This window comes from Lichenostomus cassidix, chromosome 2 (assembly GCF_008360975.1).
Source record: "Lichenostomus cassidix isolate B80296 chromosome 2, HeHo_3.0, whole genome shotgun sequence".
In the NCBI taxonomy this organism is placed as follows: Eukaryota; Metazoa; Chordata; class Aves; order Passeriformes; family Meliphagidae; genus Lichenostomus; species Lichenostomus cassidix.
In genome coordinates, this window is record NC_139482.1 from 118,985,406 (window position 1) to 119,003,059 (window position 17,654).

Consider the following 17,654-nt stretch of genomic DNA (forward strand, 5'->3'; position numbering starts at 1 on the left):
TTTTTTAACATGCCATAGCAAAGTATCTTTTATTATATATACATCTTAGTAACAGTGCAATTTCTGCTCTTAATATTCCAAAGACACCATACACGATCATTAATGACTTGTCTGGTTAAACAGCTCTTTTCCTTGGGTTTTTCTGAAGATGTCAGGCACTTGCTGCAGCACAGCACAGAACATGGAGTTCTCTATTTGTATTCTCTTGCTTTCTTTGCTGTCTTCAAGTTCCAACAATTCTTTAATTGGTTTCTAAAGCCATTTCCATGTATTAAAAAATTTACAGTAAGACAAAAGAAATTGTTAAGTGACATTACATATCTTCTTTAGCTTAGAAAGATAATGAGACATTACCTCTTCATACCAGTTTTCTGCTTAGGTTCTCAGACCTCACGATAGAAAACTGTGTCATTTCACTGATATTTCTGTTTTCCTGAAGCAAAATGACACCATTCAGAGCATGTGAATTATCTTTTTCTTCTCTTTCAAAAAAGCAGTGATAATTATGTTTTTATTCCTAACAATGGAAAAGGTAACTATAAATTCATGGAACAGCTACTAATTATTAATGGAAAGAAGTCCATGTGAAAACTGAGTAATTATTTCAAAAGGAATTGAAGAAAAAAGGAGTCTGGAAAAGTGCAAGGAAACAGAAAATACAATAAGAAGGAAACCTAGGAGACATGAGAAAGACCTCCAAATGGCACTGCACAAAAAGTTAAAAGTGAGCATGTGCCACAATGTGGCCAAATTTCACATCAATGAACTTTGAAAGAAGCATCATTTTAGCAAAAAGTAATTACTTGCCTTCTTCAGGGGTCTGGCTACTACTTCAGAATATGATTTCAGTTTTGGGTTGCTATTCCTGGGAGTATTTTTGCTTTGGATTTGTCTCAGCTGATCAGAACAAATGCCATCAGCTTCATAAAATAATGTCAATTATTAAGACATTAAGTACCAAACATACGTATGTTTCACAAATGAGGGCACAGGATTGAATGGTGAAACGTTTTCAAGAACATATATTTGTCCTTGATACTTTCAAACATCTCATATCTGCTTTTGTTTCTTAAGGCTGAGCCAACATTTTAAGAAATGTATATATCATCAAATGTCACACACTTTGAACACACAAAGTAATGCAAATATTTATGCACTGTTCTACAAGTGTAAGGTACACAGAGAACTGAACTTGTAGTTTAAATTAATCTCCAAACATTGTATTTTAATACACTATACAGTATCTTACAACCAAATACAACCTTTTAGTTATAATATTTGTAGTTTAAGTGGATTAACAGCAAAACTTGAAGATTGTTAGTTATGATGTCACAGACAAGGTTACCTTCATATGGCGTGTAATTCATACCTCAATTTATACAGCTTTTTAATCACATTCTTGCAGAATCTTATAAAGAATTTAAGAGTCTGCTCCAACTCAGTTCATTTTTTGAAACTCATTAGTTAAAATTAATGAATCATTTGAATGAATTCCACAGAAATAGTGTTTCCACCAAAAAAACACAGAAGCCTGAAATTACTTTCAGTGTTTGTTAAAACCTATTGCACTGAGCAATCAGCAAAGATGAGCACAGTCAGCTGAATTAGAAAAGGAACACAAACCCCAGTATTTACATCTGTTAGCAAAAATAACTTGGTTTTTTAGAATGTACAGGTAACTTTCTAGAAAATCACTTTTTGAGAAGCACAAGTATGCGAAACCAGGTTTAGAATAGCATATTTTCTGTTTAACTAGAGATTTCTTTTGCATATGTGATTTAGTAAGTTTGTAATATTGTTTTATGATATTGTAATATTAAGTTCACAAGACCTTGCTATTTGTCTTCTGCCACTGGTGATAAAACTGGGAATTTTGTAACAAAAGTAAGATTCAATTCTTCACACTCATTCCATTTCATTAACTCAGTACCCACCAGGATATTTTTAAAATTCCAATAGAGTGTAATGTGAAAAACATTAGTTAACTTACTATAATGCTGCTTTAAAATTGTTACCACTTTTAAAAAAAGTAAGTAAAAATTAGTTTTTATTTTACATTTAGTCAGAGCTCATCATTATGTTTTTTCATAGAGCAACCATGCAGGTTAAATATATTCCTGAGCAATCTTTCCTAACTTATAAATTGTTTTTCCATCTGAAGCTGGGAGTTTCATCACGTACTGTTAAGAAAAAGAGACAAAATTAGTCACAAACCAGCACTTAGATTTTATTTACAAACATTAGATTATCTGAAACTTAACCTGTACATGTGTATGTATGTCTACACACGACATTTTAAATTAAAACTAATTAAATACTTTCCTTCATGCCAGTATTCAGTTTTAATGGAAGGTGATAAACGTTAACAGTTTCACAATGTAACCTAGCAATATAAAGATCAATAAAAAGGTTTTAATAATCCTCTAGTTATTTAAAGTTCCGTATATTAACTTTCTAGATATTAAGAAATCTGAGGTAGCAGAACACTTGTACTTTCTGAAATTTCTAACCTTTAGGCAGAAAAAGGTCTGTGCTGCCAAATTAAGAATAGGCAAATTATTTTTATCTCTTCATCAGCTATGATGTGAAACGACCAAATTATTTATATTCAAACATGGGAGAAAGCTTGTATGTGCCATGCTCCTGCTTATGACATGATTTTTCTGTTTAAAGTAAGAAAAGCAGATTTGCAAGAGGCAGTGTCACTCCCAATTGCAGTTATAAAAATTATGAAGCAACAAGAACCGCAATCCCTAGCATGAAGTGGTTAATTAATGACTGCAGCAGGCAGCATATGGCCATCATTTGCATTGAGTAACTCCCCTGTAAGGTTGTAATATGCCTGTCACATTCATTATCAATACTGACAAGATGTTCATTTGGAAAAACCTTTTGTGAAAATTAAGCAGACAGTGTTATGTCTACAGCTCAAGTCTTCCATAATGAGAACAAAACTTGAGATGCTGCAAGGTCTCAGAGTATGTGGAAAGGGCATCAAAGGATATTAAAATCAAACGAGCAAGTACCATGAATACACAAGAATTTCTACGCTACATGGTCAGAATCAACAGAATCAGTTTTTTTAAACAGATGCCCTTAATTTAAACTAAAAAATGGGCAAAGGTCACATGATGTTAAGCATTTACCATAGGTCTGGGCCTAAGCTTGTATTTAAAAATTCAGCAGTTGCACACTGGAGAGATCAGCACATAAAAACCCCAAGTGTTCTTATGACATTGCTTTCCACCTTCTCTGTGAGCACACATTCAAATTTAAGGAACAAAACAAACTACAAAGAGCACATCTCGTGCTTCCTGGAAAGCAAGACACACTGAATCAAGGGCCTCCAACTGGAGTAGGAGTCCAAACAATTATTCTGATTTGCATCGCCTCTAGTTATTTAACCATTCTAATAATTTCAAGTAGTTGATAACTTTATGAACAGATACATGACTGTATCGGCTCTCTCTTCCAAACTGAAAAGTGTTTTCTGAGAAAAACTGAGTTATTTTTGTTCAGTAAACATGGAAAGGGTGGTTTTGAGAAAACAAATCCTTAAGTCAGTAGTTCACTCAACCAAATTATTTCCTGGGCATTCAAGATGCAGACTCTCTTGTACGGAAGACTACCTTTAAAGTTAATTTATCCACTACTTGATCTCAATAGAAAATGCTGTTGCTTGAACTACTTTGAGAGTGAAGAGATAAACAATCAATAGCATCTGATGCCCTTGATGAATCTGGTGGCACAAAACTGGAGAAATGCATAGGTCAATGATGTACGTTAATAACCAAGAATTGAGACAATATTTAAAAGCTGGTGCAGTAAGTACCATGCTGGTGAAGTTTCTATGGCATTCTGCACAAAATAAGCCTAAAGAGAACATTTTCTGAACCTCAGTAATGACTGTATTCATGTGACTCTAGTCCATTTTCTTTGAATAAAAACCAGGTTGCTATTACTATTACAAAAATTAAGTCTCAATTGTTCAATTAGTACCTAGTAGCCATTCTATCATTAAGATAAACAGAAGGTCTAAGTTGAAAAAACCATTAATTTCATGTTGTTATTCAGACTGGTAAATGCTGAAAATCTGCAACAACTGTAAACTCATGCAATTATTTACTTATAAATAGACAGCCCTGGGTGCAGTTATGTATTGTACTGGAAGAAATATTTTTCTTAGCTTGGGCTGAGTAACATTTCCATATGCACGTGCCATTACAGAAATAGAATACTTCACCTTGCTCACAAGAGTAAAGGCACAATGTAAAAACAGTAAACTAATTACAGTAGCTCTACTTGGGTACTGTACTAATCAGAAATTGTAAAAATTTACACTGTGTGATTTTAACCATCTCTAGAACACATACACACAAAAATATGCATTTAGCAAGGGCAGAAACTTAAAGGTAAGCCCATAGAATGCTATGTACATGCATGTACGAATTTCAGAAAATACAGGAAGGTATAAATGCTAGCATTAGGAATGTATTCTATGGTATGTTCTAAATAAAAATGTAAAGGTATATGCATTGCAGTAATCTGCGCTCTAAGCACCCAAATACTATATAAAATATTTTCTAAAAGTTTGGAAATACTGTACAACCACTTTGCATATGACTCTACTTCAATTTGTCTGATGGACAGCTACTGCAAAAAGTTGCATTTTTGCCCCCAAGAAAATAATGCACTAAAATAACATAAGAAACAGTACATAAAAGACCAAAATGAAAATGAGAATAACCCTCCTTCCACCCTCCATCCACAACTTACACACTTTTCCTTCTTTTTCCAGCTTCTTCAAGTGGACTAGGAGGTTACTTTCTGCTGCTGGAAGTAAATTTTCAGGGATTTCCTAATAGGAACAAAAAATAAGCATTTTGTATTTGTTTAAATATCCATCAATTATTTTTTCAATATATGGAACCCACAGTATATTAATACAGACTTTCCTCTTCTGAATTGGTATGCTGAACATTCAGTTTGTTATGTAACAACAGGAAACTAAGATGGGTAAATCAATTTTATACCAGTTAAACAAGTAGTCTAACAAAACATTTTTGTTTACTTTGCTCAGTTTTTTGCATTATCCATTTGTATGATGAAAACTTTGGCCAGCACTAAGAAGACTCTCTTCTGAGCTTTGTCTGCCCTGGCTTGTCAGTTTAGCTGAGTATTTTTAAAGACAAATTTATGATGCTATTCTCCACAGATATCTATCACTTCTATTCCATGACAATATTTGCATAAGTTTAAATATCCTGTAGCAATTAGTCTCTGTGAATGAGTAAACAATTAAAAAATATAACAGTTTCAGGAGGACAAAATATCTCTTACAGTTTTTCAATTATGTAAAAAGCAGTAACACCTGTTGCTCAGAAAAGCTGTGGATGCCCCATCCCTAGAAGGGTTCAAGGACAGGCTGGATGGAGCTTTGAGCAATCAGGTCTTGTGGAAGGTGTCTCTGCCCATGGCAGGAGGGATGGAAATCAATGACTTTTAAAGTCCCTTCCAATCCAAACCATTCTATGATTATATGACAATTGCTCAAAATCCCCCTCTCCAGCTATATCACCCTAAAAGTAAAGCCCTTTTTTCCTTTTTGAAACTTAAAACATTATTTAAATAACATGAGTGTGGCAATAAAAGTCACTAGAAAATTATTTAAATAAACTATGGGCCTTTAAAGTACTTTGAAAGCATACACTTTTTTGTAATATAAAGATTTCATAGTGCTGAAAAAATTTTATATAGACAGGACAAGTGGTTTGTGATTTACAGAAACACGAAAATGGCTCTATACTTAAAATCTAGTTAATCAGGCAGGAGAACTGCAGAAGGTGAACTGCCACAGGTAGTGGTACATCAGCACTGCAAAATGTTCAATGTGATGTAATCATTCTTTTGGAAACTGGGGATCAGCAGAACCACAAAAAACAAGCTGTGAAGCTGTTACAGATCTGTTCACAAGCCACAGCCATTGGCAACTTTGGTATCTTCCTCCAAAGCAGAAATGCTGTAACTCTTATCTCTGCTTGTTAGGAGGGGCAACCCCCACATCACAGGGACAAATTGCAGAAGGATAAAGGATGATGAAGTAGCAAAAATGTACTCCTACACCAGTCTAATGACATACAAGCTGTCCAACTTCTGAGCTGCAATATCCTTCTCTGTGGAACTGCAGTTCACCTGCAATCTCCTGGAGACTGATAAATCTAGAAATAGAAGTTTTTAGCCAACCTTCAGGAGACTCCAAACACACTTTGGGAAATCCAGACTAACACTCATGTCATACTTTTCACTTTAAACCAAGAACTACAATTTTATTTTCGCTTAGTCTTACGAAACTGTGCCTAAGACCATCTGGATAGTTAAATAAGTTTGTAAGAGTCACTTGGGCCTCACTCCAATTAAGTGCTTAAACAAGACAATTTAAATGAGCAGTCACAAGTGAACCCTGAAAAGGCAGAAATACTTTTTATCCCTTTTAAAAAGCCACAATCATTTTCACTCAAAGACCAACACTGTTATATACAAATTTTATGAACATAAACTCAATTTTCTTTATTTTGATCTAAAAACTTTTTATCAACAATTACCTTGTATACCATCTTTACAAGCTCCGAGGACGTATATGATTTCCCAGTATTCTTCTGGAAAACATTCAGAATTTGCTGTTCACGTGCAAGTCTGTGAGAAATGTAGTTTTGGATTCTAGTATTTGCATCACGTACTACTGGGCCATGACCTAAAAATCAAAACACATGTACCAGAGCACTATTACTTACATTTGTAATTAAGTATGCTATTGAATAATTGAAACATTCTTATGTAAACTCCAGTAGATTTAAAAGTCATGAGAAAAAGGTTCAAATGTCTGTATCACAGCCTACATCTGAAAAACATTAAGATGGAAAGGAAGAATTAGGGTATGAAAAGTCTGAACAAGGAAAGGGAATACTTCAGATGGAATAAGGAAAGTAAGGGAAGACTACTTTAGGCTATTAGAAAACAGGAAAGGAGTTCACTGCTGAACAGATTTAAAAAATGGGATTCAGATTATTGTATCATCTCTGCCTGTCTTCCTCTTGCCAAAGGATATTGATACCGATGATTTAAACTGATATTGGCCTTTGAACAATAATGGCTGATGCAAAGGACTCAGGTACTACTGTCCTGTTGGGGCACTACACAGCAAAAACTAAGGTGAAATCTTAAATTGTGACACATAATTTTCCTGAACAAATCTACAAAACTGATTCACATACTGTATTTTATGCCTTTAGAAACACTCTTGTAAGTATGATCAAAAAAAATTAATAGAAGACAAATAAGTGAGCCAATTGGAAAGTGTCAGGGCAGGAAAAAGGAAGGCACCGGGAAAATTATAGGTGGATCATTTTATGTCTGGCTGGTTAATAACCAAAATATATGTTTTTTCCTGGACTGACTGTGGCAGATCAGAACTGTTCATCTTACAGACAGGTCTTTGGATCACAACATGAAAAAGCTTAATTGGTAAAGCACTAATCTTTATGAAAAATCAAATACTGCCTCATGGTACATTAAAATGATAGAGAAAATATTGTTCAGCCATGAGAGCTACATGCACAGAAATTAAACTTAACGTGATACCTATAGAGGAACTGACTTGCACAAATATTCATCACATACTTTTTACAGCAAGGTTTCCTATTTCTTTGCCTGTACACGTCCCCTGAAGTAGCAGCAGCAACTCCCAGCTCAGCCAGTGTAAACTCTAAGTAATTTATAAAATTAGTAGAAAAGAAACTACTGTAAAAAACCACAGCTTTCTTTTAGAAATTATTTGGTATCATTAAAATCAGTTTCTTTTGAGGCTCTCTGACTATTTAAAAAATCACTTTATTCTTTACTTGTACTTTCTAGTTTACTGATTAAATAGGTTTTTAGTCTTTTAGCTTTTTAAATTAAAGCTTATTTTGCCTGAGGACAGGCAGCTTATAGAAAAAGAGCAACTGATTTTTCATGTTCTGAACTAAAGTGTAAGAGGACTCTACCCTTCTGTAAGTCAAAATATTTATAAATATCTCAACTTATACACTCACTTCAGCACATTTGAAATTATTGAATATACATTGAAGCTTACCTTGTATAAATATAGTATTATAAATACAATATATGTAATGTACAAATATAAAACTATGTCATATGCATTTATATTTAATGATTTCAAACATATTTAGTCTGAAGCTACTTTTCCTTACAAATTAATTACAAGTATAACTGTATCTCTACTGTTACCATTTATAAACCCAAAACTTCAAATTTAGAAAAAACATAATGATAAGATATACAAAGCACAGACTGTAATGTTAACTGTCCGTTCTCTTGCATTCTCTAATGACAGAAGTCTCACTAAAGCAATCAAAATGAAGGGCTACACATGGAATCACAAGGCATTCTTAAAACCTGGCCCAACTCTTCCAAGTGATTTAACTGACTTAGACTACAACACCAATGTCAGAACATGAAATGGAACCCACATTTTGCAAATTAAAGGGATTTCATATCTATTACATCATCTGATCCATAGCTGTTGTGTATGCATATACATACATTAAAAGGAACTCAGAAAGTTTGGAACTAAATCCAGATGGGGAACTTTCCCATCCATCATTTTTCAGGGATGACAATACAGTTATTTATTTATTAATGAATAAATTGATTAATATCTAAATAAATATAAAAAGTTTCTGAGCATAGGAAAAGCACTCTCAAAATATGTATTTCCATGAATTCAGCCTTAATATAAGACAGATTAATATTATTTCCTCATGACAGACTATGAAGTGTGAGATTCTCTCACTTTGAATTATACCACAAAGGACAGAAGTTAAGAAAACAATTGGCTCATGAAATCTTCCACAGATTCCTAATTCCAGTACCATTTTTTTCTGTATTACCAAGGAACATTGTTTATTATTACAGGATGGGGAGCCCTCTGCTGACTAAAACGCCCTTTTCGTGTCCCAAGGACTCTCATCAAATATCATCTGTAAATAGATATCATGAGTGGCATGCCTGAGTCATTTCCACATTAAATTTAAAAAGAAACATGGACGTGGAAGGATTGACAAAATTCACCTATTCTCACCTAGCCAGCAGTCAGTTTGTTACAAAATTAATCTAATTCTGAGGCTACCACATGAGTGCTAAAGCACAGATGGGAAACAGAGAAACAGTTCAAGAATTATGAAGATCTAATATTGCAGCACAGACAACAAATTCTATATTTAGATTATACAGAAAGTATTGGTAAAGCAAACTACCTCTGCTGTAGTTACCCAACAGCATCAATAATTGTTCTGATTGGGCAAGAGCCACCTTCTACACAACTACATGTATATATTGTGGTGCATGGATGAAAAAAGAAAGTTAGTTCCAAACCATCTCAATACTTAGCTATCATCACTGAAAATGCACTATGTCAGCCTGCTTTCCAAATTGCAAGTACAGTATGAACACAGTTAAACCAGAAGCAAACAATTACAAATAAAGAGCACAAATGTTCAGCTTTGGTGAATGTGTAATCTAGATACATAACCATTAAGAACAGAGTGAAATGAAACAGACAAAATTGATAAACCAAATAGAATTTGGCACATAAGGGGTTTTGGAAGGCAGAAATTCAGTTAGAGGAACGGACTGTGTTTTGCAGGTGTTAAGAATGAAAGAAAGTAAAACATCTGATTGAGATTCTGGAGGCTAAAAAGTTGTTAGTTTCAGTGGTAGTTAATAAATCAATAAATACGGCCAAGTCACTATTCTGTCTACATCAATCTCCACGTCCATGGAATGTCTATGATGTTTTTCTTAAACAGCATTTTTATGTTTAGATCTTAAAGGATACCTACTTAAAAAATAGGCTATTTTAAGAGTGAACACAAGAGAGTAGGCTAAACATAGACAGTTAATGGAACAAGGCAGAACTGAGAGCGTAGACACAATAGCTTGGAATGACAAGTTGAACATGAAACAGAAAAATTCAGAAAAAATCCTGAGATGTAGCTCTGAAAAAGCAAATGAAGAGCTTAAACCTTACATAATCAATTCTTAAAATGAAGTCTTGTCAAACAGGCATGTGGTATATATGAAAAGTAAACGCATTCCCGAGGTTTGGAAAAGAGAGAGGAAATGAATTAAAGGAAAACCATAGACTGAATGAATCGACAACTTATATTTAGAATATGTTAGGTTAAATTTGAACAAGAGCCAAGAGGCGAAAGCCATTAACTAAGACAACCATTTTACAGTTCTGCAGCTTTCCATGAAGAATCTGTGATTAATCTGTACTGCAAATGACAGATATCTCTCTCTCAAAAAAAACATTACGAGGTTACTCACACTGACAATGTACTTGGGAATGAAAAAGACCAGAAGAACAACTATTATTTTTCCTTCCAGGATAAAATTAAGGCACAGGGATAGTGTAATATTAGAAAATTAAATTTGCTGTATGAGTCCAACAGTGAAAGATTCCGGCCCCTGGAGTCTTTGGACTCAGAAAGGTAAGATGCACCCTCAAATGGAGAAATTTTAGAAAGGAAAGGTATCTATCATTTAACATTTTCAAGTTTTCCAAATCACCATGACAAAGTCATCTTATCTTAGCACTTATTAAGTAATGAACTTGAATTTTTACATCAGGAATGATGTTTGATTGTAGTAACAGTTCTCAAGTTCTTAGAGGAGATATTTAAAAATTACACAGTAAAAGAGAGCAGTTAAAAATAGAAACACTTACCTGGATAGATCAAATCTGGTTTCATTTCTAACAACTTTTTCAAAGTTTTCAGGTAATCAGACAGGTCTTCTATTACTGTTGTTCCTTCCCCTAAAATACAGTCACCAGAAAATACAGCATTTTCTTCTTCGAGATGTAAAACCATATGATCATCCGTGTGTCCTGGCGTATATAAAACTCTGTTTAGAGAACAAAAAAACCATACGTTTTTCATACAGCATATACACTGCATTTTTGAAGCCAATGGTAAAAAAATCATACACCTGCAAAGCAGCCTGTACAAAAACCAGAAAAAAATTACCAAAAAGGCCGAAAAGTTGATATAAACAGGATATTGCTTTGTCCAATATCAGTCCATTTTCTTACCCCATGTAGAGAACATCAATCATCATCTCTAACATGCTTTTACTTACATGACACATCATAATACAAGTGCCTTAAGGGAGCTGACTAGCCATGTAGAATTTCTGTTATAGAGGGCTTTACTCTGAAGCTTTAAAAAGAAAACCGACATATTATTTCCAGATTGAACTGCATGAAGTTCTTGACATACACCTAGCACATAGCAATGAAGGTAAGGATGATGTCTATTCTTTTAGAAATTAACTACAAACTTCTGAACCTGACCCAGATAAAGTTCAGTCTCCCAAAATTTATTTTTCCCTGAAAGCCCCACGGCACTGTGGAGCACAGCTGTCAAATACAAAGAACCATGGTCTTTCAGCTGTTCTGTGTGCAGGTTGTTAAACACCTACATGGTAAGGATTAAGGATGCACAGCATGGATGAGCACTGCATTAGAATGCAGCAAAGGCACAGTGGGTATGTATATAGTATCTGGTAACCTGAGCTGCCAAGGAGCTGCACTGCAGTGTCCTTTCAGTATGATTTCTGAAAAGCAGAAGGGCCTTATACTGAGCCTGATGCAGACCGGAAGTCAGCTCTGACCAGAATCAGTACTGAAATTAATTTGAATCTTCTTGCTAATGGCAGATGCATCAAAGCTGTGATCAGGAACTGACAGAGCTGGTGCCAAGCATGGTGTACAGGGCAAGGCTAAATGGCTCCCAGCCACGTCAATGCAGGGCTGGGAGACCACAAGTGCAGCATCATCTGATGCGATGACTTCACCTCCCACTGAATACTGAGGTCAGCAGAAAGCAAGTGACTCATCACCACATGGAGGCAACACCAAAATCAAGTTGATGGGTTAGAGCTTGCCTATGTAGGAAATGGTATCCTTCAGTTCTTGATGAAACTTTACCAGGAAGCCGGACCACTAACACTGAAAAACAATGGAAAGAGAACCCAAGACTGCCTGTCATACTTTGAAACTTGCAGGCTGCTAACTAAAATTTAACATGCAGATGCTGCTATTTTGGAACCAGTGGTGGATCTAAGAACATCCTTAAAGTGCTCACCCAATTAACCAGGTGAGTATACCTGCTTTGAATCAAGCATGAAGTTTGGCTGCATCACCCCTGTCACAACCCATCCCTGGAGGCTGTGATTGTTATAAATTCTCTTCAGGATCAACAAGGACATCGGACTTACGTGCCAAGGAACTCCCCTGCTTTCTGGTATAATCACCTTAACTCCAGCAGCTAGCCCACTGTTTTGTCTCAGCAGTGTTGGCTAACAAGTCAACATCACTTTGATGACACACTACAACAAGCTTCCAATCCTCACAACAAACTTCTCAAAGGTCTTGGCTAACAAGCTGTGTATTTTTACAACACCCTTCAACAAGCTCCAGCTCCCACAACAGCACAGCCAGCTTGTTTGAACCCTTCAGGAACTGACTTGTGCTGGGGAACTGATGAAGGTGTGAGTCTGAAGGCAGAAAAGGAACTGGCTCAGAACAGTGCTGTCCTATCTCCAGGGGACCCTCTCTGCCAATCACAACTGTCCAGTTGCAACAGTCAGAATGTCTGAGACAAAACATGCCTATGCCTGGTCCTCCACACCCCTGAACTTCAAAATGTGCTAATCCTAAACTTACTTGGATTGAAACTTAAAAAGTTGTTTTCCATCTCCAAATTTTTGTCCAAACATGGGCAACTTAGGGTAGTGAAAGGTCTTCCCCATATGCAAGATAATACTCTTTTTACTTGATTTTTTACACTAATAAAATAAAATGCTTTTGGACAAAATACGTCCCTTTTGGTTTTTTCTTCCAGTCAAGTCACATATTCTACAAGTGGGATACAGTTCCCATCTAAACTGAGGAAAAAAGGTAAACTTGTCCTTACATGAGTAATGCCTTGCATTCTGCAAACAGAATGGTCAGATCTTTTTATTGTCTGTGTGATTCCACGAGGCACACTGGCTTTCTGTTTCACACTCATTCAGACTAACATTATAGGCAGTATGCTCCATGGAAAGAAGTCCTCCAAAACTGGTACCCTGCAAGAACCCTAAAGGTTCAAAGTTTAAAACTTAACATTTTAAGTATTAAATGTTTTAGAGTCTCCTAGGGAAATATTTTTAAAGTAAAAAGAAAGACATGCTAAATAATCCAGCCAGACTACCACAGACTTCCACAATTTTAATAGCAACTAATTATGAAAGAGTGAGGAGGAAGCATGTAAAATCCTATATTGATATTCCTGGAGAGAGTATTTTTCTAGGGAAATGTTCTTAATTTCTCCGCTGAGTCCAAACACTAAAGCCTAATTCCTGATAATTCTCACTCATAAAAACAATTTCTATGTATTAACATATCCTGCTGGATCAAGATAGGAAGTCTACATGCATAAGTGCTGAAAAGTCTAGATGTATGGATCGGCAATCATTAGAAATTAGGATACACATATGTGTCAGAATTCTGTAGAAAAAAGAACTTGCAGAAATTCATGGTTACCTGAGTGTGGCTCCCTCTGTCTGTACCACATCTCCATCTTTAAGATAAAAATATTTATGTCCACCTTCTATTGTTTCTTCACAGTGAGGGACACGAGGGAGCTTACATACGCGATATTCTGAGTCTAATATTTAAGGAAAGCAAAGAAAATGATGTTTTGAATTTGTCACTAAAAAAGTTAATTCCACAGACGGGTTACTTTTTGAATAAGCACTATTAATTATCACACAGTATGAATACAAAACTAGAAACAACAAATTCCGTATAGTAACTTTGTATTTGTAGAACAAGCTTAGTCCACAGCCAAAACCACCAAACAGAGAAAACCACTGATTCTGAATACTGCACTCTCTACCAGCAACAAATTTGAAGGTGGAAAAAAATCACAAATAAAATTAATGAAGATCAGTAATGATTATATTTTACAAATGTTCCTACCTGACTCACAAGCCAACTCCTCCAAGTTTTTACACTGTCACTAAGATTTTTGCGCTCACATTTTGCTTTATCATTCACAGAAACACCAACTCAACATCTGCCTAAAACTGAATGAAGACTTTTTGACGTGCAAATTCTCTCAGCTTTCATCATTCTGAACAGTGCATGAAATGCAAATGCCTTGGCGGGAACAGCTACCAATAGCAACCCAGGAAGGCATTTATATCCCTTTTTAGTCTTTACAAACACATTCATAGGCTGGCAAGACCAAAATGCCCACCAAGACACCAATAGACCCATGTCTCCAAGACACCAATTGTTTTCATTAGTGCCTAGGCTTCTGTGCAGATAAGAACCTGGCAACTTTACAAAATTAAGCCTGTGACAAAGCTTGTGACAAAGTCCAACAATGTTAAGAATTACCACATTATCTGTACTGCTTATTCTCTTCCCACATACCAATGTAGAAATGTCTCTTACTGTTTATCAACACAGAATACATGTTTTTAGATCAGACTGTATTTGCTGACTGCCCTACCACCTGCCCCTTGTGATCTGAGGCCCATAAATTTGTCAGCAACTACTAATGGGCCTCTGTAAGGAATCTCAGAGATATTCATGTTTCTTTTTTAAAATTCAAGTTACTTGTTTTTACACAATGAAAATAACCAAGTTGTCATTGCCGGTAATGTAAGAAGGAAGGAGTTTTTCTCACACCTCTTAACACAACATGAACTACTGATGGTAATGTGGGTTCTCACTATTCACACATACGAAAAATTCACTATGAAGATATGCACAGGTGTTGAAAAAAACTGCAGTACTAGAACTATAATAGTCAGATTACTCATTGATCTCAGTCCACATACTGTATCAGAATAATGAAATTATTACATGTAGTTTATATAGCAATTCCAGCAGAATAATCCTGCTGATTTGCACAGAAACATTCAGCTAATGCTTTTTCTTGTCATGCGCCTAATATTTTCAGCAATATCCAAAATCTCTGGCCTACCATTTGGGATGTTTTTGCAGATATCAGGTATTCCTCCAGTATGATCACGATGCCAGTGTGTCACTAAAATTTCTTGAATCGAGATGTTGAAGTCTGACAGGGCCTGCTTTAAACAGCTGATATATTCAGGAATTGCTGGCTCCCCAGTATCAATAAGGACTCTCCTACACATGGACCAAAAAAAAAGGAAGGGACAGAGACACACACCAGAGAATAAAGAGTGTTCCCATGACAAACAAGTAATATTAATAAAGTAAACCAACACTGCAAGGAAATTTAACAATAATGCATGTTTCTATATGCAGATGCACATAGAAACATGCATTTATGACATTCCATCCCCGTGGCACAGCAATTTAAAAGGTGGGATAAATAACAAACGTAGGCCACACATTTCCAACACGGGACAAGCGGCAGGAGTCCCCGCTCAGCAGCGCAGGGAGCTGCCCGGCCTGAGGCACTCGCCCGCTCCCTCACCAGCTGCCCGCCTCAGCCAAGGGCCGCCCGGCCGAGGCTCCACCGCCCCCTGCCCAAGCCGCCTCCGGGCATTAGCCCCTAAAATATAACGCCGTTCGGTTTCTTTCCTCTCTTTAGCCCTGACTAAGGGATTTGGGAACAAGCCGGCAGCCGCCTCTCGAGCTGGAGGCAGCGCACAGTCCCCAGGCGGGCCGGGGCGGCGGAGCCTCGTCCCTCGTCCCCTGCCCCGTTCGCCAGCAGGGTCGGTACCTGTGCCCGGTGCCCACCAGGTAGGTGTTGGTGCCCTGCAGGGTCATGGGCCCCGGGTTGCAGCCCAGAACCCGCACCACCCGCGACGAGACCTGCTCGATGCGCGGCAGCAGCGACACCATCTCTGCAGCGAATCCCCCCCGAATCCCGGCTCCGCTTCCCTCACGCCGGCACTGCCCGTGAATGCGGAAGCCTCCGCCGGCCGTGCTCCGCCTCCCGGTGCCGGTGCCTTCCGCCCGACCCTGAGGCGGCTCCTCCCGCCGCACGGCCGGGGCGGGGCGGCAGCGGGTGTGCGGCTGAAACCCGGGTGCTAGCGGTAAACACCGCGGGGATCTGCGGGATAAGGTTGTACGCGGAGGACAGTTCTCGGTGGAATTCAGTTCTCCGTGCCGAGTCGGTGCGTCGCTGCTGCCCAGTGAGGGGCACGTCAGGGCTCTGCCGGCTTCTTCCAGAGAAATTTGTTGTGAGACACAGACACACCTTCTCTATATCTCAGGAGCATGCCCGCTTACAGCGTATGTAGGAGCTGTGTATGCTCCTGCACGGCACGTAGGAGCCATCTAAGATTCAGCATTTTTAAGAAAATTGGGGAGCTACTGGAGAGTGTCCAGCCAAGGGCCGCTAAGGTGATGAAGGGACTGGAGCATCTCTTGGGAGGAAAAGCTGAAGAGCTGGGACTGCCCAGCCTGGAGAAGAACAGGCTCAGGAGAATCTTATGTAAAAACCTGAAGAGAGGGTGTGGAGTGGACAGAGCCAGGCTCTGTCATAGGGCCATTGCCTCAGTTCTTGTCATGGTGCCCAGTGCCAGGACCAGAGGCAATGGGCACAAACGGAAGCACAAAATACTCACTCTGAACATCAGGAAACACTTTTTCACTGTGCAGATGACCAAGAGCTGGCACAGCGAACCCACGGAGGTTGTGGAGTTTCCACCCTTGGTGATGCTCAAAACTCATCTGGACACAGTCCTGGGCAAGTAGGTCTAGGTGGCCCTGCTTGAGCTGTGGGCTTCAAACATGAACTCCAGTGGTCCCTTCCTAGCTCAGCCATTCTGTGATTTTGTGAAATTATGTCACTCTCATCCAAGTAGAAATACTGTGTTTGCAAGCAGCATTCATTGTAGAACCTGCAAGGCGCTGAAATTTTCCTGTTTGGCTTTGCAGTGCCTCCTCTGAAACCCCTGATTAATTGCCTTTCAAGTGACATTGTTAAATAAAATAGGGCAGACTTATTCTCTCCTAAAACTACCTGTAAATGAAAAATATACATCATTTAACCTGAAATAAAAGCAGGTAACATTACTGTGGGGAACTTTACCAATATTAGTATCTCAAATATTATCCAATTGTTTTATACTTAAATAAGATCCCATATGTTACCTGTTGTAAGGTCATCATAGCAATACAAAGCACAAAAAAGTGTTTGGTGGTAGCATATTTTTTGCTTAAATGTTTTTTCAGTACATGAAAATAGAAATGTAAACCTTGTATGTGATCCAAAGCCATTTCTAGGATTTGCATGGTCAAAGAAAACAAATTCTCACTGTCTTCTGAAGGGGCAGAAATCCATAAATATGATCTTGACAGGCAAACATCCAAAAGTCTTGATAGAAACAAACAGCTCAGTGTAGAGCATAGAACTGAAAATCAAAATGTCATGGCTCGAAGAAAATTTTTACCTTCATGAAATTTCAAAGTTCAATTTTTTTTTGTGTACTTAAATAGCAATGTGGGCAATATGTGCCAGGAGATCCGCTACTAACAGCTTCAGCGTACTAATAAAAATCTCCATCTTGCCACGCAGGACAAACTGGTGTTCCCTGCT

General features: G+C 37.5%; 2 protein-coding genes across 3 annotated transcripts in view; one reads left to right on the forward strand and one right to left on the reverse strand.

Annotated features, from left to right (window-relative positions):
- LACTB2 (lactamase beta 2) lies at nt 1-16,068 on the reverse strand. The gene is made up of 7 exons (XM_085053019.1): nt 15,831-16,068; nt 15,105-15,268; nt 13,652-13,775; nt 10,790-10,968; nt 6,603-6,751; nt 4,777-4,858; nt 1-2,180 (listed from the first exon to the last, which is right to left on the reverse strand). The coding sequence occupies exons 1-7, from the start codon at nt 15,950-15,952 to the stop codon at nt 2,137-2,139; spliced, it is 864 nt and encodes a 287-aa protein (XP_084909145.1). The 5' UTR covers nt 15,953-16,068; the 3' UTR covers nt 1-2,136.
- XKR9 (XK related 9) overlaps nt 16,053-17,654 on the forward strand; it is a 19,752-nt gene continuing 18,150 nt past the window's right edge. For both annotated transcript variants that reach the window (XM_085053016.1, XM_085053017.1), the window contains exon 1: nt 16,053-16,806. In XM_085053016.1, the coding sequence (XP_084909142.1) occupies nt 16,331-16,806 (476 nt within the window). In that variant the 5' untranslated portion in view covers nt 16,053-16,330. The remainder of the gene's footprint in view (nt 16,807-17,654) is intronic.

Coding starts and splice junctions, on each gene's coding strand:
- LACTB2 (XM_085053019.1), bottom strand. CDS start 15,952: ATGGTGTCGCTGCTGCCGCGCATCGAGCAGGTCTCGTCGCGGGTGGTG. Junction 15,269..15,830: donor CTGGTGGGCACCGGGCACAG/GTACCGACCCTG, acceptor GTCCATGTGTAG/GAGAGTCCTTATTGATACTG. Junction 6,752..10,789: donor ACCAGATTTGATCTATCCAG/GTAAGTGTTTCT, acceptor TTTGATTTTTAG/GTCATGGCCCAGTAGTACGT.